The 22,038-nt window shown below is 52.5% G+C and overlaps 2 protein-coding genes across 4 annotated transcripts in view; one reads left to right on the top strand and one right to left on the bottom strand.

Annotated features, from left to right (window-relative positions):
- DUOX2 (dual oxidase 2) overlaps positions 1-22,038 on the bottom strand; it is a 23,428-nt gene continuing 1,390 nt past the window's right edge. Inside the window, exons 5-34 of one of the 3 annotated variants that reach the window (XM_060174565.1) lie at positions 21,223-21,410; positions 20,918-21,119; positions 20,616-20,782; positions 20,243-20,303; positions 20,042-20,138; positions 18,944-19,034; positions 18,564-18,666; positions 17,630-17,793; positions 16,991-17,166; positions 15,914-16,032; positions 15,539-15,676; positions 15,207-15,320; positions 14,841-15,043; positions 14,504-14,689; positions 12,988-13,207; positions 12,600-12,693; positions 10,426-10,607; positions 9,850-9,919; positions 7,318-7,401; positions 6,672-6,850; positions 6,310-6,540; positions 6,030-6,129; positions 5,248-5,297; positions 4,864-4,991; positions 4,438-4,615; positions 2,741-2,973; positions 2,375-2,533; positions 1,581-1,736; positions 1,348-1,476; positions 1-997 (exon numbers count right to left, since the gene is read on the bottom strand). In XM_060174565.1, the coding sequence (XP_060030548.1) occupies positions 875-997; positions 1,348-1,476; positions 1,581-1,736; positions 2,375-2,533; positions 2,741-2,973; positions 4,438-4,615; positions 4,864-4,991; positions 5,248-5,297; positions 6,030-6,129; positions 6,310-6,540; positions 6,672-6,850; positions 7,318-7,401; positions 9,850-9,919; positions 10,426-10,607; positions 12,600-12,693; positions 12,988-13,207; positions 14,504-14,689; positions 14,841-15,043; positions 15,207-15,320; positions 15,539-15,676; positions 15,914-16,032; positions 16,991-17,166; positions 17,630-17,793; positions 18,564-18,666; positions 18,944-19,034; positions 20,042-20,138; positions 20,243-20,303; positions 20,616-20,782; positions 20,918-21,119; positions 21,223-21,410 (4,325 nt within the window). In that variant the 3' untranslated portion in view covers positions 1-874. The remainder of the gene's footprint in view (positions 998-1,347; positions 1,477-1,580; positions 1,737-2,374; positions 2,534-2,740; positions 2,974-4,437; positions 4,616-4,863; positions 4,992-5,247; positions 5,298-6,029; positions 6,130-6,309; positions 6,541-6,671; positions 6,851-7,317; positions 7,402-9,849; positions 9,920-10,425; positions 10,608-12,599; positions 12,694-12,987; positions 13,208-14,503; positions 14,690-14,840; positions 15,044-15,206; positions 15,321-15,538; positions 15,677-15,913; positions 16,033-16,990; positions 17,167-17,629; positions 17,794-18,563; positions 18,667-18,943; positions 19,035-20,041; positions 20,139-20,242; positions 20,304-20,615; positions 20,783-20,917; positions 21,120-21,222; positions 21,411-22,038) is intronic. The other 2 variants (XM_060174566.1, XM_060174567.1) reach the window with 2 other exon arrangements.
- DUOXA2 (dual oxidase maturation factor 2) overlaps positions 20,350-22,038 on the top strand; it is a 13,829-nt gene continuing 12,140 nt past the window's right edge. Inside the window, exon 1 of the mRNA XM_060174583.1 lies at positions 20,350-20,618. Coding sequence (XP_060030566.1) covers positions 20,466-20,618 — 153 coding nt within the window. The 5' untranslated portion in view covers positions 20,350-20,465. The remainder of the gene's footprint in view (positions 20,619-22,038) is intronic.

A 22,038-nucleotide genomic window follows, 5' to 3' on the forward strand; every position in this document is an offset into this window, starting at 1 on the left:
TCAGGGTTATGACTGTTCCCAGTAGTTTTATTCATAATCATCAATAATGAGAAACTGTAATTTCCATCAGCAAAAGAATAGTCAACTGGGGTCCATCTCAAAAAAAATAAAAAGGAATATGAGTCAGTAACAAATGGCTGGTACCAGAGATAACACTTGGATGAGTCACAGAAGCATTGTGTGGAGTGACATAAGTCAGCCTCAAGAGCATACAAACTCATCTGGTCACCTGACTCTTGAAGTAGGGAATTAAAAAGGGGTGTTAGATGTCTGGAAGAGAGGGGCTGAACCCCCTCATTCCCAGAGCCCAGGGTGGTGAGCTTTGCTCGTCAACACCAGTAACACCAAGGGTAAGTAGGCATCTTTGTTCCCTGATTTCTCCTCAGGATTTCTGACCCCCTGGAAGCAAGAGGAGGGACTGATGCAGTGGGGGAAAGGCTTCAGAGACTGATACAAGGCAATTGGGCCGTCCAAGTTTTACACATCACAGTTGTGTAGCCATAGTCTGAGGAATTCTGTCTTTATATCAGTTATTCCCATGCTTCTGCCCTCAAATAGCTAGGCTGAGAAAACACTAGAAAAATACCCTGATTTTTGTGGAATTTAGAGATATGGGGACCTGTTGCGGGCACGTGTTGTTGCATCTCTTCACCTCCACACTGTCACCAGGCAGCCCACCTTGTCTGCCACAGCCTGCAGTGACTTGAGCCAGCAGAGTCTCCTCTACTTTCTTAGAGAATGGGACATGTGGACAACAGAGGGAGGGTCTCTCCTGCCTCGCCAGCAGAGGCTCGAGGTGGATCTGGCAGAGAAACTGCCAGCAGGGTTATTCCACAGAAGAGGAAGGCAGGGTTGGTGAGAAGCTGAGTGCCACTCAGAAGTTTTCATAGTGGTGCATGAAGAGAGCTCGGTCCTGCTTGTTGATGAGCTGACAGGCCTTCTCTACATTCTTGGTCATTCCTGGGGGGCCGCAGCTGAATACCCCAATCTTCCGCACCTGTCAAGTGGACAAGGAAATGGCTTCAGAGAGAAGGATGGACACACACACACACACACACACACACACACACACACACACACACACACACACACTCACACACCCTAGGAGGCTGCTTCTCAAGGCGGCTGCAGTGACCAGAATTTCAATCCCATGTCTCAAGAGGAAGCTTGGGCTAGGATCAAGATGGGGGGTGGGGGGGGCAGGTGCTTGCAGCCTACCATCCATAGTCACCCCACCTCAGGGCCAGGATAGGAGGTGTCCACTCAGAATAGAGCTGCAGGCTTGAGGACCAGGATTTCCCAGCAGCGGGAAGACCAGAGTCCTAGGATGACTGGGGTGGGACTGACCTGTGGGTGGACCTCCTGCAGGGAGTTGAAGAAGGGCTCGAAGGGGGGGCGGCCGAAGTGGGTGACAGAGCGCAGGCCCGTGAACAGACTCCGGTTCAGCACCTTCTGGAAGTGCCGCTCGCAGATGTACTAGGGAGGGAGTGGGAGGAGGCGGTCACAGGCAGGTAGGACCAGGGTCAGCTGCTCACGTGATCCCTGACCTCCCTAGGCCTGTTTGGCCGGCCCTGGCACACCAGCATGGTGGTCCTGAGGTCGAACTTCTCAGCCAGCTGGGTGATGTAGATGTGCACAGACACCAGGTCCTGGCGGTCATTCTCCTCCACCTCCCGGATGATGTCAGCCAGCCACTCGAACTGCCGCTGGGTCCGCGTCACCCAGATGAAGTAGATCTGGGGACACACGGCTGGAGCTCAGGTCCCAGTTCAGTGCAACATCCCTCCATCCCAGAAGCCCTCCCCTGAGAGGCTGGAAGGCCCCGAGCACTGACACCAAGCTTCTGATAGCCTGACCCAAGGTTTCTGCTCAACAGCACTCAGCAGAGGCTCTTCTGGGATAATATCCAACAATCCCTCAAGTCTCTCATCTCTCCCTCTCCCTCTCGCTCTCTCTGCCACCAAGTCTTTATACCTGCATGATTTCATTGCTTCTGGCAGACTTTTTCTTTTTTTTTCTTTTTCAGATAGAGCATGAGAAACAGGGAAAGACACAGAGAGAGAGAGAAGGAGAGGGAGACAGAGAACAAGGAAGGGAGAGGAATGACACTACCTCACTGTCCCACCACCATTTAAGAAGCTCCGCCTTTGCATGAAGATCTCATATGATAGCCAAGGGCTGGAACCCAGGTCCTTGTGCAAGGTAAAGTGTGCACTCCACCGGGGGAGCTATCTCTTAGACATCCCTCACTCCAATCTTTGGTCTCTGGACAACCAGAAGTGAGGGGCGTTTTCTCACGCTACTCTGCTGTATCTTGGGGTCACCTTGGGCTGGCTGTCCCTGTTCCTTCAGGGAGTGGGAAAGAGACACTCACTCTTTTGCAAAGCATGTGGCTGCCCAAGGATGACTTGAAGACCAGGTCTTTGAGGATGGAGGCAAAGGGGGTGACCCCAATGCCCCCTCCCACCAGCACTGACACCTCAAACTTATGCCACTCCTGGTGGCCCTCTCCAAATGGTCCATCGAGGTACAGCTGACAACAGAAAGGGTGAGAGGGGGAATGAGACTGACCTTGTCAGACAGAGGCAGGGAAAGGGACTCTATAGGAACATCCCAGCCTCTGCTAAAGCAGCCCCCTGCAAGCTGGGCCTTAGGGTGCCTGGAACTCATGGTCTCAGGGAGGGGGAATGGAGACCCTATGCCAATGCCAGAGGCCCAAAAGTGACCCCAGGGATGGTACCTTGGGATATCGGGTATAACCGTCCCCTTTGGGGAGTGAGTAGATCTCCCTGAGGCGTGTGGTCCAGGGCCCTGCTGCCCGGATGTGCAGACTCAGCGTGTCCTCATGGGGCGCAGATGTCAGCGTGAAGGGGTGATACTCATTGGTCCCCAGGGCCAGGCAGGCGATCCGCACCCACTGTCCTGACTTATACTCGAAGCCCTGGGGTCGCTGGAACTGAAGGTAGGTTACTCCTGGTGGTTGTGGACAGGGAAGGACAAATACGTTTTTTTTCTTCATTATTTGATTGGGGGAATAAAGATTTACATGACAGTGTCAGCAAGGAATCATGTTAATTGAGTTAAGCCCAGGGAGAAGGCTGAATAACAGATGATCTCACTTTTAGGTGGTACTTAAAAAGCCAGGGGGAGGAAAGAGGGCTAAGGAGACAACAATATGGTTCTGCAAAAGACTTTCATGCCTGAGGCTCTGAGGTCCCAGGTTTAGTCCCAGCATAAACCAGAGTTGTGTAGTGCTCTGGTGTCTCTCTTTCATTAAAATAAGTAAAATTGGGGGTTAGGCGGTAGCGCAGTGGGTTAAGCGCACATGGCTCAAAGCGCAAGGACCGGTGTGAGGATCCTGGTTCGAGCCCCCAGCTCCCCACCTGCAGAGGTGAAGCAGGTTTGCAGTTGTCTATCTTCCTCTCCCCTCTCTGTCTTTCCCTCCTCTCTCCATTTCCCTCTGTCCTATCCAACAACAATGGCATCAACAACAACAACAATAATAACCACAACAAGGCTACAACAACAAGGGCAACAAAAGGGGGAAAAAATGGCCTCCAGGAGCAGTGGATTCATGGTGCAGGCACCGAGCCCCAACAATAACCCTGGAGACAAAAAATTAAAAAATAAAATAAAAGAAGTAAAATTTATTTTAACAAAAATAAACACATTTAAAAGAAGAAGAGGGGTCAGGTTGTAGGGCACCTGGTTGGGTACACGTTACAATGTGCAAGGGTCTCTGGTCCCCACCTGCAAGGGGAAAGCTCCTCTCTCTCTCTCTTTCTCTCTCTCTCATTCTCTCTCTCTCATTCTCTCTCTCTCCCCCTGTCTCCCCCTCCCTTCTCAATTCTCTCTGTCTTTATCTAATAAATAATAAGTAAAATAAAAGAAGATGCAAAGGGAGAAAAGGGGAACAGAAAGTAAGTAATCGCGGTTGCAACCATGTCAACAGGGTTTTAGTCTTCTCACTAGGTGAGTCCTGAAAGCTAGGTCATTCCTCAGCACCCACAATCCTCTCCTGCCACCCCCGACAGCAATGTAAGTTCCTACTTTGGCCAACACTGACTTGCAATAATGGACTCTGGCCAGTGGTGTCTGAGGGGACGTCATTCTGTGAGAAAGTATGGTTAGAGGGTCTTGCAGTTCCCTGCCCTGTACCCAGGCAAACATGGAGGGGTTTTTCTGGCCCTTACTTTTCCTCAACTACTTCTTCTCATGGTCACTCCTCATTATTTCCTAAACACTAATTGAGCACAGTCCTTTGATGTGTGTGTGTGTGTGTGGAAGGTGGGAGGGGGGAATGGTGGGGAGGCTACATTTTCATCCAAAAGCTACAGGGTTCTCAAAAAGTCTTATCAAAAGCAGTGTTGGGAGGTTGTCAAGAGGTCTTGGGGAGCTATTTCCCCAAATCCTGAGTGGACTTTGAGCGCTCCCCACCCAGGGTCAGGCCAGGCCTGGTACCTGAGGGCAACAGCTCGGCCTTCACCACGCCAATCTCCACCTTCTTCCGGCTCAGGCTCACCAGCTTGTCCCCCATGTAGATGAGGGCTGGCACCAGGAAGTAGATGTGGAAACTGGGCAGCTGGATCAGAGCGTAGCTGCCGTGGATGATGATCTGGAGAGGTGGCCAGTTAGTACGTCCCAGGACTAGCCAGGACCCCTGCCTGCACTGGCCCTACCTAGGCACCCCCAGTCCAGCCCCTGCACAGAAGTGGGGTAGATGGGGCTGGCAGGGGCTTCAGAGCATCTTAGGTTCAGGGTTTCAGGCTGGGGTCTTGGGTTCAGTTCAGCCTACTCCCTCCCCTGAATCATGAGTGCTGGTGTCCAGCCCCTGGTCTGTCTCTGCCCAGAGAAGTCCCTCACCAGGACATAGAGCAGGATATAGAGGTGGTGGGTCAGCCAGAAACCCCGGAAGCTGCGGCGGCGAAAGTGGTGGGAGGCGAAGACATACATGATGGCCAGGACCAGGAGCAGGAGCACACCTGTCATCCCTGAGGGCAGTGAGGACAGAGTCAGAGAGTAGACCTGGATCTCACTCTGGGCTGGAAATACAACAGAGTGTCCCCTGCCCTTTGTCTCCCTCCTTCTCCCTGTCCTCCCAGAACAACTTGACTGAGGAGACAGCAGCTGGGGCTAGAAAAGGAACCTATGACCACTAGAGATGAGGGTATGTTTGTGGGAAGATGAAGACAAAAGCAGAAGTTCCCAAACAGAGCCCCAGACCCCACATCAAGTTCCACTTCCTACCTGGGACGGTCTGAAAGAACCACCAGTAGAACTTCTGGGGAAGCTTAGACCTGTGGAACAAAGGAACACGGAGCCTCAGACTGGGGTGGGTGGAGCTGTCACCCTGTGACATACAGCCAAGGACTCTTCCAAGGAAAATGGTACCCACCCTTCTCCCCACTGGTTTACCCTCTGCCCCCTCAGCCTGAATTCTCTGCCTGTGATTGACCTTTGCCTCCTTTTGAATGTTTCATGGAAAGCTGGGTGGGGGGGGGGGGTAGCTGCCTCATGTCCATACAATGCCAGGCACATAGTGAAGGCCCAACAAGAACTGTTGTTGGCTGTGCCTGCTTGACCACGTAAACCGTACTCCATGAATTCTTGCCTAGTGGAAGGATGAGAGTCTGAGACAGCAAGCTATCTGTCAGTTACATGTGCAAAAAAGTCTCCAACTTCTCCCAAACTCCTTTCCTAGACAACCACAAGTAGCTTCTTTCTGGAGACAAGGAAATCACCTCTCAGCTTCCCCAAGAAGGTTAACTTCTCACTGTCACTTAAATGAGACAGTAAAGTATCCAGGACCAAATATTTCTTTCTCTTCTCTTCTCTTCTCTTCTCTTCTTTTCCTTTCTTTTCTTTTCCAGACTTATGTATTTATTTTATGAGTAGGAGAGATCAGAGCACTCATTCTATAGTCAGTACCTTGGGCATGCATGCAAGATCTGCGCTCTACACTATTTCTTTCCTATTAAATTCTTAGGCCTGTGATAGGTGTCCTAAGGAGGACCTTCCCCAGCACTGACCCATCATTCACAAAGACGTTGGGGAAGATGCAGGACAGCAGGCTGAGGGGACTGACGGAGAAGATGTAGACATTGACTGCGTGGCCGGCACTGTGCAAAACTGAAAGAGACAGACCCTGTTAGAGAGCCCCCAGAGCCTGACTTTCTTATCAGCCCCATGGAGAAAGGATTGAGGGAGGTGGGGTAGAGAAGGGAGATTCTCTAAGTCCACTCATGACATCGCCCACTGCCAGGTCCTGGGGGGCTGCAGCAACAGAGAGGATTCCCAGGACCCACGTACTGGCCAGGACCACAGCGGCCATGGCAATCCAGCGGTGGAAGTCCACGGCGGCATCGAAGGGTATGTAGCGGTTGAGGAAGGTCTCCCGCAGGAAGGTGATGAGGTTGCGGCACATGGTGAGCAGGATGTAGGAGAACATAAAGGAGACGCTGGCTGCTGTGCCCCGCGACAGGATGATGCCCACGAAGGTGGTCTGGGCGATCTCCGAGGGTGGTGAAGAGAAGGCATAGTCTGGAGACGGGGCAGGGGTTGGATCAACATGGGTTCTGGGATCCCCCCCACCCCTGCAGACATCACAAGGAGGGGTGGTCCAGCCAGGGGCACCTCCCGCCCTGTTGCCCACAGCAGCCTGGAGCCCGTACAGTAAGCGCGGTCTGCAAAGAGGCCGGCGCAGATGGCGGAGAACACAGCCACGCAGACGATGTGGCGCCGGTAGTTCTCCACGAAGCGCTTGTACTGCTGCAGCTTCTGGGCCAGGAAGCCCCGCTGCATCTTCTCCTGCAGCGCCTCTGTGTACAGCCGGGCTGGGGTCCCCACTGACCTGCAGCAATGAGAGGCAGAAGCTGGCCCCACACTCACCCCGCCTCCCCAAACGGCCACCCCTGATGGGCTACAACAGATGAAGGCAAAATCATCTGGGGGCTAGACTCCCACATCTGCAACTTCTACCTCCCAACTTGATTTTCCCCATCTGTCTCTCCTCTACTCCACCTCCTCAGACTCCTTTCTGGGCTGTCCTTCCTTCCTTCCTCCTTCTCCCTGTATAGGCCTCCCTGCTACACTCAAAGTGGGTAGGAACCAATGGTCCCTTCTCTGCCACCTCAGTGCTGGATCTGAGTGGAAGCTCCCTGCTTGAAGAGTGGGGTGCAGAGGCTGAAGAGACATTACTTTATATACAGACTGCCGGTTAGGCCAGGCACCAAGGAGAGGGGACTCAGGAGGGGCCCTTGTGTGTCCAGGCTCCTCTCCCTGTGTGTCCTTGGGCCCAGGGATTTGGGAAATACTCACTTTTTGCCAAACCTCTTCTTCAGTCCAGAACCTCCTAGTTCTGAGGATTCTGAGGCAGGAAATGCCACTCCCTGAGGGCCCGAGCTGACCAAAAAAAAAAAAAAATGAAGAACTTCCAGATTGGGGGCAGCAAAGAAGTAGCCAGATGGAGCCTGGGACCCAAGGGGCCTACAGAAACTTGCCAAAAAAAAAAAAAAAAAAAAACTGGGCAGAGAGAAGCATGCTAGAGGTAGGGAAAAGGAATGAATAATATCTGGTTATCTGCTTTGTAGCATTCTTCTGTCCTATTCCATCTCACACCTGTGAGAATGGCTTACATCAACAAAACAGGACATGACGGACGTTGGCAAGGTTATGGAGAAAAAGGCACTCTGCTACACTGCTGGTGGGAATGTAAACTGGTGGAGTCCCCTTTGGAAGACTGTATTCAGAGTCCTTAAACAAATAAAAATGGAACTACTTTATAATACAGCAATACCACTCTTTAGCACCAAACCAAAGGAACATATCCTATGTTCACCCCTATGTTCATAGGCACGTTATTCATAATAGCCAAGGAGTGGAAGCAGCCAAAATGCCCACCAACTGATGACTGGCTAAAGAAGTTATGGGAGAGGTCGGGTGGTGGCACACCTGGCTGAGCGCACATGTTACAATGTGCAAGGATGTGGGTTTGAGCCCCCAGTCCCCATCTGCAGTGGGAAAGTTTTGTGAGTGGTGAAGCAGTGCTGCAGTTGTCTCTCTGTCTCTTTTCCTCTCTGTCTCCCTCTTCCTATTAATTTCTGGCTGTCTCTATTCAAATAAAGAAAATAAAAAATTTCTTCTAATTAAAAAAAAAAGTTATGGGATAATCACAGATCACTTCCGTCAGGAATGTCATCATAACATAATGAAGGTCTTACCTAAATGTAGGTGTGACTTGGAAAGGAAGTAAAGGGAGAACCATAGAATAAAGGGATAGATAGATAGATAGATAGATATAAAGTTGGTGGGATTAGAAGGCATAATGGTCATGCAGAGACTCACATGCCTGAGGTTCCAAAGTCCCAGGTTCAATCCCCTACATCACTGTAAGCCAGAGCTGAGCAGTGAGTGCTCTGGTAAAAATTAAATTAAGTTAAGTTAAATTAAATTAATAAAAAACATCTATCTGGGGGCCAGGTGGTGACACACCTGGTTAAGTGCACACATTAGTGTACATGGACCTGGGTTCAAGGCCCCGGTTCCCACCTGCAGGGGGAAAGCTTCACAAGTGGTGAAGCAGGGCTGCCGGTGTCTCTCTGTCTCTCTCTAACTCCTCCCCTCTCAATTTCTCTCTGTTTCTTTCTTAAAAATAAATAAAAATAAAATTAAAAAAATCTATCTGTGGCCTTGGGAGAACTATTGAAGCTTCTGCTGGAGGGGGGTAGGGTCATAGAACTCTGGGAATGGTGTGGAATCATATACATGTTATCTTATTATTTTGTAAATCACTACTAAATCACTAATAAAGAATAAATTAAACAACAAAAAGAAGTTATGCGATATATACTCCATGGAATGCTACTCTGCAATTAAAAAAAGGGGGGGTTGGGTGGTAGCGCAGCAGGTTAAGCGCACATGGTGCAAAGTGCAAGGACGGGTGTGAGGATCCCAGTTCAGCCCCCGGCTCCCCACCTGCAGGGGAGTCACTTCACAGGCAGTGAAGCAGATCTGCAGGTGTCTATCTTTCTCTCCCCCTCTCTTTCCTTCCTCTTTCCATTTCTCTCTGTCCTATCCAACAACAACAACATCAATAAAAACAGTAATAATAATAACTACAACAACGATAGAACAACCAGGGCAACAAAAAGGCAAAAAATAGCCTCCAGGAGCAGTGGATTCATGGTGCAGGCACCGAGCCCAAGCAATAACCCTGAGAGGCAAAAAAAAAAAAAAAAGAAAGAAAAAAAAGAAAGAAAAAGATGGTATTATGTCCTTTGGGACAAAATGGACAGAACTGGAGGAGATTATGTTTAGTGAAATAAGTAAAGAATTGAAAGACAACTAGCAGATGGCTTCACTCATATGTGGAGTCTAGAAAACTGATACACATGAACTTGAAAAAACACAACAAATAAACAAAAACAGAATCAAGCAAACTGTGTATAAGGCTTGTGAGAACTCTGGCGGTGATCTTTGAGAGTGGGAAGGTGGGGACACAGAGCTGTGGTGATGGGAGTGGTGTGGGACTTCACACTGCAATCTTACAATCTTGTATCCCACTATTAATCACAAATAAAAAGTGTAAATTAAAAAAAATAGAATGATTCTGTCCTAAAGTAGTGGAGACAGAAGAAAAAGGAAGCGAGGGAGAGAGAGGAAGAGAAGTTTCCAGGCTCCTGAGCGGCATGCTGTGGGAGGCAGCTGGAATTCAGGCCAGGACCGACCATGCATGAAGAGCTACTTTCAGAGGGCAGAGGTCTGACCCCAGAGGCTGGCTGGTTCAGCAAGCCCCACCTCCTTCCTTTCTCTGCAGGGGACTTAGTCAAGGGGCCGTCCTGTCCTGCTCACCGTTCTCCTGGAGTTCGGTTTATGAATGAGACTCGGCTGCTGATGTTCGGTTTAAAGATGTCTCCAGCACCTGGAGAGAACAGGGAGCTGAAGAGGCTCCCCCATGGAGGCTGTCGGGTGCAAGACTCTCTCTGCCCACCCTGAAGGCTGCAGCCACAAGCACTTGTCAGTGACTGGTCATAGCCTCATCTCCTATCCCGGCCTTGTTCTCCTCACTGTCCATGGGGCGGCCACTGCTGGACAAAGGGAAGCCGCCCAGTTGGAAAGCAGACATGCCCTGCAGCTTCTTCCAGGGGAGCAACAAGTGCCTCTTCCTCTGACCATAAATACCCCTCAGAGGATTGCCTGTAATTCGGGGAGCAGCAGAAAGGCTGGTTCTTGACCCACCCCAACACTGCATGGGCATCATTTTGTAGTGTACAGATCAAACAACCATGGTCACTGCCCTTGATGGCGCATGTCTGTTATGTGTTAGGTGCCAGGGACCGAGAGAGATGGCAGATCTCAACCTCCTCCACCAGGAGTTCTCATGCTAAAGACGGCCCCTCCACAGCCCCTCCTCACAGACTCACGCACCCCCAGCCCGGACACAGAGTTGCGTGCGACGGAGCTCGCTGTCATGGTCCCGCAGCATGAAGTGGAAGTCCTCCCACGTCAGTTCCTCCTTGTCCTGGAAACCCGACTCCCGGAACATGGACTCCACCACCTCAGCCAGCTGGGCCTTGGACAGGCAATTGTTGGAGATCTCGATGAAGGACCTGGGGGTGGGGGGACACCAGTAGCAGAGCAGCCTGTCACCCGGTGAGGTCAGGCTCAGGCAAGTGATGGGTGGGGTGGCCTGGGATTACCAACTGTGGTTTCCCATGACCTGGGAAGTGACACTGAGACTGTTCTTGTCCAACCTGTAGCTGACACTAAGCTGGGTGGGGTGGCCACAAGGCTTGAAAGGTAGAAATTGAAAGTGACCTTGACTAACTAGGGAAAGGAGCCCTCAACATGGAAGAAGAATGGTGGCTTTCCAATTGGGACAAAAGTCTGTTTAGCTTTGGGGCACATCCAGTGTACACGGCCCTCTCTCTGCGCACTCTCTCCCACTAATACCTCCCACACTACCCCTGGGGTTCCATCCAGCTATGGCTGGGGGGAGGGAGGCGCACACCCAGGAGGGCTGGGAGAGGGTGCGGCTGTAACACCTCAGGGCAGAGACCCAATCTGACAGCACCAGTGTCAACCCTGGTGATCATGTTCTTGACTTAGACTGTGCTTTTGCACCACAGGCCGTGCAAGTGTGTGTGGGTCTAGCGGACGAAGATTGCTTGGCACAGTGAGCACTGGGGTCACATTAACCACACACACCATCCCCCTCTGAGACAAAGCAGGAGGACAGGACAAGATGGTGGGAACACAGCCCTTGGGAGGAAGGGACATGCTCCCTGCTTCCCTAGAGCCCTGTCAAGGTCCTGCAATAACCCACGCAGTCAGGTGGGCCCATAGTCACACTGGTGCTTTAAATGCACAGGTCGAGGGCAGGGGAGATGCCACAATAGTTCTACCAAAAAGATTCTCATGCCTGAGAGTCCCAGTTGCAATCCCTCATACCACCATAAGCCAGAGCTGAGCAGTGCTCTGGAAAATAGAAAAAAATAATAATAATAAAAAAAAAAAAGCCAAGTCCAGCCATGGAATCTGACTGTAAAAGGGACGTGGCAGGGGGGCCAGGTGGTGGCACACTGGGTTAAATACACATAGTATGAAGCACAAGGACTGGTACAAGGATCCCGGTTCAAGCCCCCAGCTCCCCATCTGCAGGAGGGTCGCTTCACAAGCAGTGAAGCAGGTCTCTCCCCCTCTCTGTCTTCCCCTCTTCTCTCAATGCGATCCAACAACAACAATGGAAAAAAAAAAAGAGATGGCTGCTAAGAGGAAAAAAGAAAAAAAAAGGATGTGGTAGTGAAAGGGAAAGAAAGCTGGGGTCAACAGAGAGGATTACTGGTAGGAAAGCTAAAAGCATCTGCGTTCTGTGGGCTCTTTTGCTTCTTGGTTTCACCTCCTTCAGTTCACTGCATATTGGATAGCAACTGTATGCCAATCACAGCGCAGAGAACAGGGCTCAACTGGAAACAGGGAGACAAGAGCCCTGTCCTGGGCAGCTGTGTCACTGCAGCAGGACTTCCAGGATCGAGAAACCCAACATCGTGTGCTCAAAATCGGTCTTTGACAGCAGACCACACCCAGAAAGGGCAGAAGAAGCAGGAAGTGAAATAGGTCGAACACAGAGTTTCTCTTCCTGTTTGTCTGGTGATTACCATTGGAAGAATCACCATGGTCATCCACTAATTCAGTGCGTGAACCACAGTGTTTGGATCCTGTAGGCATCCACGAGGGGGCTTGTGGGCTTTGCTGGTGGTCATATTGGTGGTGACTGGCTGACTGGCTTGTTTGTTTAATCTAGGGAGAGTTTTCTAGCTGGTGTTGACAGTGCGAGTATAGACCCTCCTGGGTCAGGGGCAAGCCAAGTACTTTTCTTTCTTTCTTTCTTTTTTTAAAGATAAAGACATAAAGGCAGAGCACTACCCAAGAGAGCTATTTTGCCAGCCCCAGACACACATTTGATGCTGAGACAGAGAGAGTCTGGGATGCAGTGTCTAGGTCGCCTCTCAGTGCAGACCTCTGCCTGCCCTCCTCTGGCCTGACTTGCTGTCCTGTTTAGAACATCAAGAAGTCTGGAGGTTGGAAGGATCACCCCGTACCGCATCATGGTGAAGAACTCGCCCTTGGAGAGAAAGCCGTTCCCATCAAGGTCGTACATGGTGAACATCAGGCGGGACTTGTCCTCAGGGGACCCTGGGGAGAGAAAAAGGAAGCACATCACCTCTCTGAAGAAATACCACTGAGTCCTGGGATGGCCCTAATTTTAAATATATATATTTTGTTTTAATTTTTTATTCATGTGTTAATTTTTGCCACCAGGATTATCACTGGGATTCAGTCCCTGCACGTGACTCCACCACTCATGAAACTTTTTCCCTCCCCTCACCCCCCCTTCAGGTGGTGACAGGGGAACTGAACCCAGGTCTTCACACATGGTAGCATGTGCACTCTACCTGGTGCACTGTCACCAAGCCCTTGACCCCCTACCTTTCATGAAGACCACTAGGATGTCCAGGAATTCCCGGAAGGACAGGTAGCCATTGCCGTCCTTGTCTGCCAGAGAGAACATGGACTCCACAAACATGTCCTGGGGCTTGAGGCCCAGGGACTCGGCAAACTCGGCTCTGCTCAGTTCACAGGTCAGGGCCTCTCGCACCTTCTGTGAGGAGTCCTGTGACCCTGCATCAGCCTGACTGATGTCCAGCACCTGTGGTCGAGCAGCAGCAGAGGGGCGAAGAGAAAGAGGTGAGACCTGGACTGGAGGCATCTTGGTGACGCTTCACATCTCCCCAACACCCAGCTCAGAAAGGACAGGACTTTGTGAGGGGGTCAGGCAATAGCGCAGCGGGTTAAGCACAGGTGGTGCAAAGCGCAAGGACCGGTGTAAGGATCCCAGTTCGAGCTGCAGGGGAGTCGCTTCACAAGTGGTGAAGCAGGTCTGCAGGTGTCTTTCTCTCTCCCTCTCTGTCTTCTCCTCCTCTCTCCATTTCTCTCTGTCCTATCCAACAACAATGACAATAATAACTACAACAATAAAACAACAAGGGCAACAAAAGGGAATAAAGAAATACTTAAAAAATAAATAAATAAAATAAAAAGACTTTGTGGCTCGCAGCTCCTGACCCTCAGATAGGCTTCCAATGTGTGTCTTCTGCTCTCCTGTGGAGCTAGCTAGTGAATGCATCTCTTCTCCTGGAAGTCAAGTGCCAGGAACTTTATAGAGCAGGAATAATTGCTAAGAACAAGAATAGGGGCAGGGGAAGGCAGAGGGAGACTGAGGATGGGCAGTTTGGGAATGCAGAGTGAAAGAGCAGGGAGATATGTCACCAGATAGAGGGTATCTGCGTGAGGCCCTGGGTTTAATCTCCAGTGCTGGATGGGAGCACTACAGCACTGGGGAAGCTCCACAGATGGTGGGGCAGTACGCTGATATCTCTCCCTCCCTCTCTCTCTTTACCTTTCTGTCTCTCTCTCAAATTAAAAAGAATGAAAATAAAGTCAGTTTGGGAGCAGTGGAGCTATGCATGCATGAGGCTGGGGTAGTAAATGCTGACGATGTACTAATAAGCACTTGGGCTGAGCACTGTCCACAGAGAATGCTTTTACACCTGGAGGGATCATGGGTTCATGGGTTCCAGTCCCATCCTCTCTGCTGCAGAGGCCTGGGGAGGGCCCAGAAACCTGTATTTCTAACACACACACACACACACACACACACACACACACACACACATACATCCCCAGATAAAGGCTGATGCTGAGCAGTTTCACCTTGGGAACCAAGGATCTCACTGAATCGTCACAACAACCCAAGGAGATGCTTTGCAGATGAGAAAACCAAGATACAAAGCAGAGATGTGACTCGTACAAAGTCACATGATGAGTGAGTGGCAGAGCCAAAATGCAACCAATAATGGTTCTGTGCAGCCCACAGAGTTAAGTCCATGGGGGGTCCTGGCCAGTCCAGGTTCCCTCCCACTTCTAGCAGGCAGGGTGCTGGCACCTGGGCAAAAAGGTGCCTGAAGAAGACCTCCAGGATGCTGCCACGCTGCTGCTTGGTCACGGCCTTCCGGAACAGCTCCTTCTCCACCATCTCGTCCACATCGAGGCCTAGAGCCCAGCGCCCGCAGAAGTCCTGCAGCTGTTCCACAAAGGGGCCTCGCTCCTCCTCTGAGTGAAAGAGCAGCACCTGTGTGGGAATCAACACTCAGGCCCCAGCTGTCAGCTCAGCCTCCCCTCGTTGGGAGAGCAAAGCTGCCCTGGGGCATCTAGGCTGGAGCCAGAGAAACAGCTAGGTCAGAAAAGTGTAGGGACACCCAGGGACGGAGCTCAGGCCATACCAGGTCATATTCCTTGGGGATCTTGAGCAGCAGGGCCCGGCGTCCATGGTTGCTGGACTGGATGAGGTGGACCCTCTGCGGGGGCCGTAGCTGGACAGTGCGGAGCACAGTGAGACGCCTGTCCAGGACCTGCAGACGCCAGTCTGGGAGCAGCTGGATGGTGACGGGACAGCTCTTCTCCCTGGGGCCCAGCCACTCCATTGCTGGGGAAGGGACATGAGCAGAGGACCTCACGCCTTGTCCTCCAGCCAGTTGCACCCTACAGGTCTCAGCAGGCACCTCCTAGGTTCGCCCTTGCTCCCCTTTCTCCTCTTCCTCCTCCTCTTCCCCTCCTCCCCTTCCTCCCTCCCCTCAGCCCCATGTCACCTGGCACTCCATCTTTGGCTACCACCTTCTTCACACTCTCTTTGCTTTTCTTCTGGAGCTTCTTAAATTCTCGGCCCCGGAAATAGGCCACCAGGCCAGAGATGATCAGACTCACTGAAGGGAGGTCAGAAGGAGAGGGTAAGTGGGGACTCGTTTGCCTGTTGCTTCCCTGAGACTTTAGCTGTGGCCCTCCCTCCAGACTACCTCCCAGCCCCAAGGCCTGGCCTCAGCTGCACCAAGGAGCTGGCCTCCAGGTAACAATGCAGGAAGTGATGCAATGGAGAGGGGCAAAGCCAAGAGAAGAAAAATGGGCACAGGGTCAAAGGACTCACCCAGTGGGAGACAGCAGAGAGCCACGATGGTGATCCCAAAACCAGCTCCACTCCCCTCAAAATAGTCCAGCATGGTCAGGCCCACACAGTTGGGCAAGCCTTCTGTGGTAAGCTGCTGGGGTTGAGGGCAGGGCGCGCCTGGTGGGGAGAGCACAGGAGGCCTCAGTGCCTGAGGACCCTGCCTCTCAATCAAGTACCCTTCCCTTCTCTCCTATGTGGGGCCAGGTATCCTCCTCCTTCCCCAGGCCCAGCTCAAAAACCCTGACATTTCTCAGCTGGACCCCAGAGTGCAACCTGCACCAGGTGATCCCCCATGCCAATGCTGGTGCTCTGTCTGGCTGCCATCATGTGTGGTCTCTCGGGTCACCAACCCACCTTCATGCCAGACAAAGACATTGTCCTGCAGGGCACTGGTGTCCACGTTGGTGACAGCCACTATCACATCCCGCAGAGTGGTCTTTCTGATTTCTGCTATTTCCGCCTCAGAGAACAGCCTAAGTTGGGGAAAGGCAGGCTTCACTGGGATGGAAAAGGAATGTGAATCTCCAGCAACCTCAGACCCAAAGAGAAGAGACCAGGGATGGGGAGACAGCATAATGGTTATCCAAAAGACTTTCATGCTTGAGACTCTGAGGTCATAGGTTCAATTCCCCAGGTCCACCATAAACCAGAGATGAGCAATTATCTGGTCTTTCTCTCTATTTCCATTTGAAAAATAATAAGACATACCCCCACCCCCACCCCCCAAAAAAAAAGATTATCTTTTATTCCAGAGATTGAAAATATACAGACCTGTATTGAAATCTTTCCTCCATCACTTCAAGCAGGGATAGATAGCATAATGGTTATGCAAAGAGATTCTCATACCTGAGACTCCAAGTCTCAGGTCCAGTCCCCACCACCACCATAAGCCAGAGCTGAGCAGTGCTCTCATTAAAAACAAACAAACAAAAAAACACCGGGGGGGGGGGGTGCGGGCAGTAGCACAGCCGGTTAAGCGCAGGTCAGGTGACACAAAGCACATGGATGGGCGTAAGGATCCCAGTTCGAGCCCGGCTCCCCACCTGCAGGGGGGTTGCTTCCCGGGTGGTGAAGCAGGTTTGCAGGTGTCTATCTTTCTCTCCCCTTTTCTGTCTCCCCTCCTCTCTCCATTTCTTTCTGTCCTATCCAACAACAACAACAGCAATGACAACAACAATAATAGCGACAACAAGGGTAACAACAAGGGCAACAAAAATGGGAAAAAAAGCCTCCAGGAGTAGTGGATTCATAATGCAGGTACCAAAACCCAGCAATAACCCTGGAGGAAAAAAACCAAAAACACCAGACCCTCAGAGGGGTAAGGGAGGGAGCTGGGAGTCAAGGACATGGGAAGGGGGCTATCTATAGGCAGAGAGTCTGGGGACCAGACTGAGGTGGGTTCTGGGGGAAGGGGGTCCAGGCAGACCTTACCCATTCCTGGTGTTCTCAAACCAGTAACGGTCACCGTCCCGCAGTCGCACAAACTGGTCAAGGATGATGGTACTGAAAAGGGGTCCCGGGTCCCCATGGCTCTCCAGGAGCCCCCCAAGGAGCAGCTCCAGCCTGGACAGGTCCTGGTTGTAGAGGGCGGCTGTGGCCTCCAGCACCTGGGGCAACAAGGAGTGGGATAGGGAATGTCACTGTTAGCCCATCCTTCATACACAGGACCCCCTCAGCTGCCTGGCTGACCAATCAGGCCCATGGGGGTGAGGGGTGGCAAGTGCAGCAGGAGCACCAGTGTGTCCACTGTCAGGTGCCTGAGAACCATATCCTGTGACCGTCATTGCCCACCGTGCCAGGCCCAAGCACAGCAGGCTTCAGGATCAATCAACTCATGTCCTATTGCAGGAAGAGGACAACAGCATCCAACCCAGGGGTCACCCGGCAGGAGTGGATGGCACAGCGTGGTGGTGAGGAACTAAATTTACATCCTGCCTCAGCCACACCACTGGCAAAGTGAGGGTGTTGATAGTCTCTCAGTGCAGAGTGGATGAGCTACATATGTGAAGGATATGGAGCAGTGTCTCCACCAGAAAGCTTTCTGCTGCTGTTGTGGTAACTATTCCTGACCTGGGGGTCCAGGTTGGGATTGAGTTCGGTCCAGTTTTGGGGTTCCTTCATCCCCAATGCCTGCAGGGCTTGGCTATAGCTGGGAAGTCCCATATCTCGGCCTCGTTGGATGCTGCTGGCTACATAGTCAGTTCGAGAGAACTTGTCAGGACCTGGCCAGTAATCTAAGGAGGAGAGAGGATCAGGTCATAGGTTAGATCCCCCCCAACCTATGTTTGTCGCTCAGGCTAGAATTGAGCTTTCAGACTCACCCCTCTTGGTACCCTACTATGTATAACCTGTGCCCAAAATGACCTTGTCTGGGAGTCGGGTGGTAGCGCACTGGGTTAAGCGCAGGTGGTGCAAAGTGCAAGGACCTGGTTTGAGCCCCCGGCTCCCCACCTGCAGGGGAGTCACTTCACAAACAGTGAAGCAGGTCTGCAGGTGTCTGTCTTTCTCTCCCCCTCTCTGTCTTCCCCTCCTCTCTCCATTTCTCTCTGTCCTATCAAACAACAATGACAGGGCAACAAAAGGGAATAAATAAATATTTTTAAAAATGACCTTGTCTGGGTGTGACTCCAATGTCACTATGCATGACCAGGAACAATTTTTCTGTCAAAACTCTTCCTTTAAAAGTCTAGATTGTTCTAGTCACCAAGCTGTAAATTCTCTGTCCTTTACTTCCATATCAAGATAGTGTGAGCTGAAAACCTTGAGAGACCCAAGTGCAAAGAGACCATGGCACCACCCTTCCCCACCCACATACTCAGACACAGGTAACTTAAAATTGAAAGCAATACTCAAATGAAGGAGGGGAAAAAAAAAAAAAAAAGGTCAAAGTTTATTCTCCTCTAATGGCCACTTGCAATGTGTAAATCCGTGTTCCTGCACTGTCAATCTTCCCAATGATTAAGCCCAGAAGAGGCCCTACCCTCAGTCTGGTTCCAGAACTCACCTCTCAGATCTTCAACAACTATCCTGTCCTCCAGCTCTGAAATCTGCGAGGCCATTCCCAGTAGTAAGTGATTCACTGCATGGGAACTGTTGAGATTAGGGTTCTGGAAGTAGAGAGTCATCAAGGTAGGCATTCGGACTTCTACCCAGTGCCCAGTCCCTCTCACCTGAACCACGGCAGCACCTTAGGACAAAGGACTCCTGGCCAGTCCTAGCCTCTCTTGAACTGTCGCTCCCAGATAATTTTCTAGGTTACTCTATGCTTCATCTCCCACCATACTGGAGAAGCCCAAGAGCTGGCATCACTGCTTTTCCCAGTCTATGAGACAAGACTGATTTTGAGCCACCCTACCCCAACCCTGACCCTGACTCCAGGCTGACCTCCCGAATCCAGTAGCTGTTGCAGACCCTGAGAGCCGGAAAACTGTCAGAGTCTGTGCTCAGGACCTTCTGGAAGTGACAGGTTGCGTTTCTGAAATGGAAAATCAAGGTTGCTTTAGGGACTCAGGGAAGAAGTTGAGATGGGACTAAGTAGGGTGAGAAACTCACAGGATGTTGACAAGGACTGAAGGGTCACCCCCAAATTCCCATAAGCAGGGCAGAGGTTTGGAAATGTGTGTGAATTGAAAGTAAAAGCTGCTTAGTCCCCTGCACCACCAGAAAACAGAGCTGAGCAGTACTCTGGTAAAAAAAAATATATATATATATATATATATATATATATATATATATATATATATATATATATATGAAGAAAGAATGGAAAAGGAAAAGCTGCAATTTATCAACATGGGGTGAGAAGGAAATGAGGGGAGAGGCTGCCCCAACTGCTGGGCACATCCTGACTTCAACAACTGAAATCCAGAGAAAATTTTTCCAGAGCCAGGTGGTGGTGTACTCACAGACGTTACCATGTACAAGGACCCGAGTTCAAGCCCCCAGTCCTCATCTACTGGAGAGGAAGCTTCATGAGCAGTGGAGTAGGGCTGCAGATGTCTCTCTGTCTTTCTCCCTCTCTATCTCCCCCTCCCTTTTGATTTCTCTGTCTCTATCCAATAAAGTAAAAATAAACAAGAAAGATTCTCCTGTTGGGACTGAACCTCCTACCCTAAAGTCCTTTAGTTTAAAATTTTCCCTTTATTTTGAATAGAAACAGCAAAAAAAAAAAAAAAAAAAAAAAGTCAATGGGAAGGTAGTGAGAAAGAGAAGAAAGCCAGCTGCAACATTGCTTCACTGCTTGTGAAGTTTCTCTCCAGCAACGGGAAGTGGGGGCTTCAACCTGGATCCCTGTGCATGAGACTATGTGTGGTCAACCAGGTGCGCCACCGCCCATACCCGCCCCCCCCCCCAAGAGTCCTGATATATGGCCGCCAAATTCCATTTCCCTTCCTTGATGAAATTGTGGAGATGTACAAAAAGCCCCAGCACCCCAAGGTGCTCTGTCAATGGGCTGACTTCCACCAAAAGCCCCTCCCTCACCTCATGTAGACTCCAGGGGGCACCATGGTGGAGAGGAACTGCTCAGAGGCCACCAGGAACTCTGGGGAGATGCTGGGGTCCAGGAAAGGGCGGTAGCCTAGGGAGGCAACAGGAGAGAAGGCAGTGAAACACCAGTCCTTACCACTGCCCCACCCACTTGCTCTCCCCCCAGACAGCCCCCCGGTTTTCCCATCCTCTCACCTGCATACTTTGGGGGTGTTTGTCTCAGGAAGCTGGGCAGCCACTCATACATGGCGATGTTCTGAGGGTGAGAGACAAGGGTCAGGAGGCTGGGCGCTGGGGACCAGGCAGGGCAGTCGGTGTGGGAGAGCCGGCTCAGACGGGGCTGGTGCGGAGGCCGGGCCGGTCCCCAAGGCAGGGGAGCACGGGCTGGGGTGGGGGGCGCGGTCGGGTGGGGGGCGCCATGGAGCCACCACCCAGAATCTCCCACCCCCTCCCAAGGGCTCTTGGCCGCCTCCCCTCCTCCCTTCAGGCTCCAGCCCCCGCCCCGGCCCCGGCCCTCCGGGCAGGGGCTCAGAGGCTGCGGTGGCCGGGGCTGCGGGGCCGCGCTGACCTGGTAGGTGGCGATGACCCTCTTGCGCGCGTGCTGGAACAGCTGCTCGTCCCCCCAGCGCGGGTGCCGGGCCGCCAGCCTCCGCGCGCACAGGTTGTGGTAGCGGAACCACAGCAGCCCCAGCGCCTGCAGGAAGGGCTCGCGGTTCCCGCGCTCCGCCCCGAACGCTGCGGCGGCCCACGGGCGCGGGGTGAGCAGCCGGCCGCCGGGCCCCCCGCGCCCCCGCGCTCCCCGGCCGCCCTCGCCGCCCCCTTCCCTCCCCGCCGGGGCCCCAGCCGGCCCGGGGGCGCCTCGTCACCCACCGTACAGCCCCGCCGGCCCGCGCTGGCCCGTGGCGGGGTCGGGCGCCGTCCACATGAGCAGGGGCTGCTGCGCCCCCCGCGGGAAGGCGGGGTCGCCCCCAGACGCCAGCCGCCCCCCGGAGAAGCTCCGCAGCGCGTCGCTCCACGAGTGCGACGACCCGTAGATGGCGCTGCCGTCCAGCCAGCCCGTCACGTCGTTGGTCTGCGGGGCAGCGGGGGCTCAGCCGGGCTCGGGAGGCCCTAGGGCTGCGGGGTTGTGGGGAGGGGGTGTCCCCACCCGGCCCCGGCCCCCAGCGCGGTCTCACCAGGTCCCGGGGGTTGCTGGGGCTCTGGCCGGTGCCGGGGTCCCAGCGGCTCCTCTGGAAGGGCAGGACCACGTCCCCGCGCTGCTGGGGGTCGAACACGGGGTCCCCGGGCGGGATGCGGATGTTGAGGAACTCGGCGGGGCAGCCGGGCCGCTCCACGCTCACCAGGTCCGACAGCACGTGGTAGCCTAGTGGCATGGGGTGCAAAGTGGTGAGAACTGCCGCTCCCCACCAAAGGAGAAACCGTAGGAGAAGCTTGGGCTTCCAGGCTCGCCAGCGGCTCTGCGGCTTCTTCCTAATCTGCAAAGTGAGAGGTGAACTCATCTTTTGCGCCTCATCACATAGTAATAAGGTATTCATATAAAATACGGTAATTACGGTAAGGCGCCCCCCCCCTCAGGTTCTAAATGATCTTGTCCCCTTCCCCCTGGGGGTGGGAGGAAGGGTAAAGGAGGAGGGGGAGAAAGGTTGCCGTCTTGTAGGAAAGGAGATGGTCGAGCTTTAACGTGAGGGACCGGAACTGAGGCTTCCAGTAACACCCCTCAATTTAGAGTAAGGGGTAGAAAAAGTGTTAGGAGCAAATGCCGCTGAACCAATACCCCCGAACGCCTTCAATCAATACCCCCAAATCAATGTCCTCGTGGCAGGCAAGAGGGAAGCGACAGCCCTGGATCTAGAATAAAGGGTAGGAGTAAGGTCTGGAATAAAGATCCCTAAATCAATACCCCCGGACGCCTCCAATCAATACCCCCCCCAATCAATACCCTCGCGTGACGAAAGGCTGGAAACGCTGCCGGGGGGGGGGGGAGGAAGTGA

This window comes from Erinaceus europaeus, chromosome 16 (assembly GCF_950295315.1).
Source record: "Erinaceus europaeus chromosome 16, mEriEur2.1, whole genome shotgun sequence".
Classification (NCBI taxonomy): Eukaryota; Metazoa; Chordata; class Mammalia; order Eulipotyphla; family Erinaceidae; genus Erinaceus; species Erinaceus europaeus.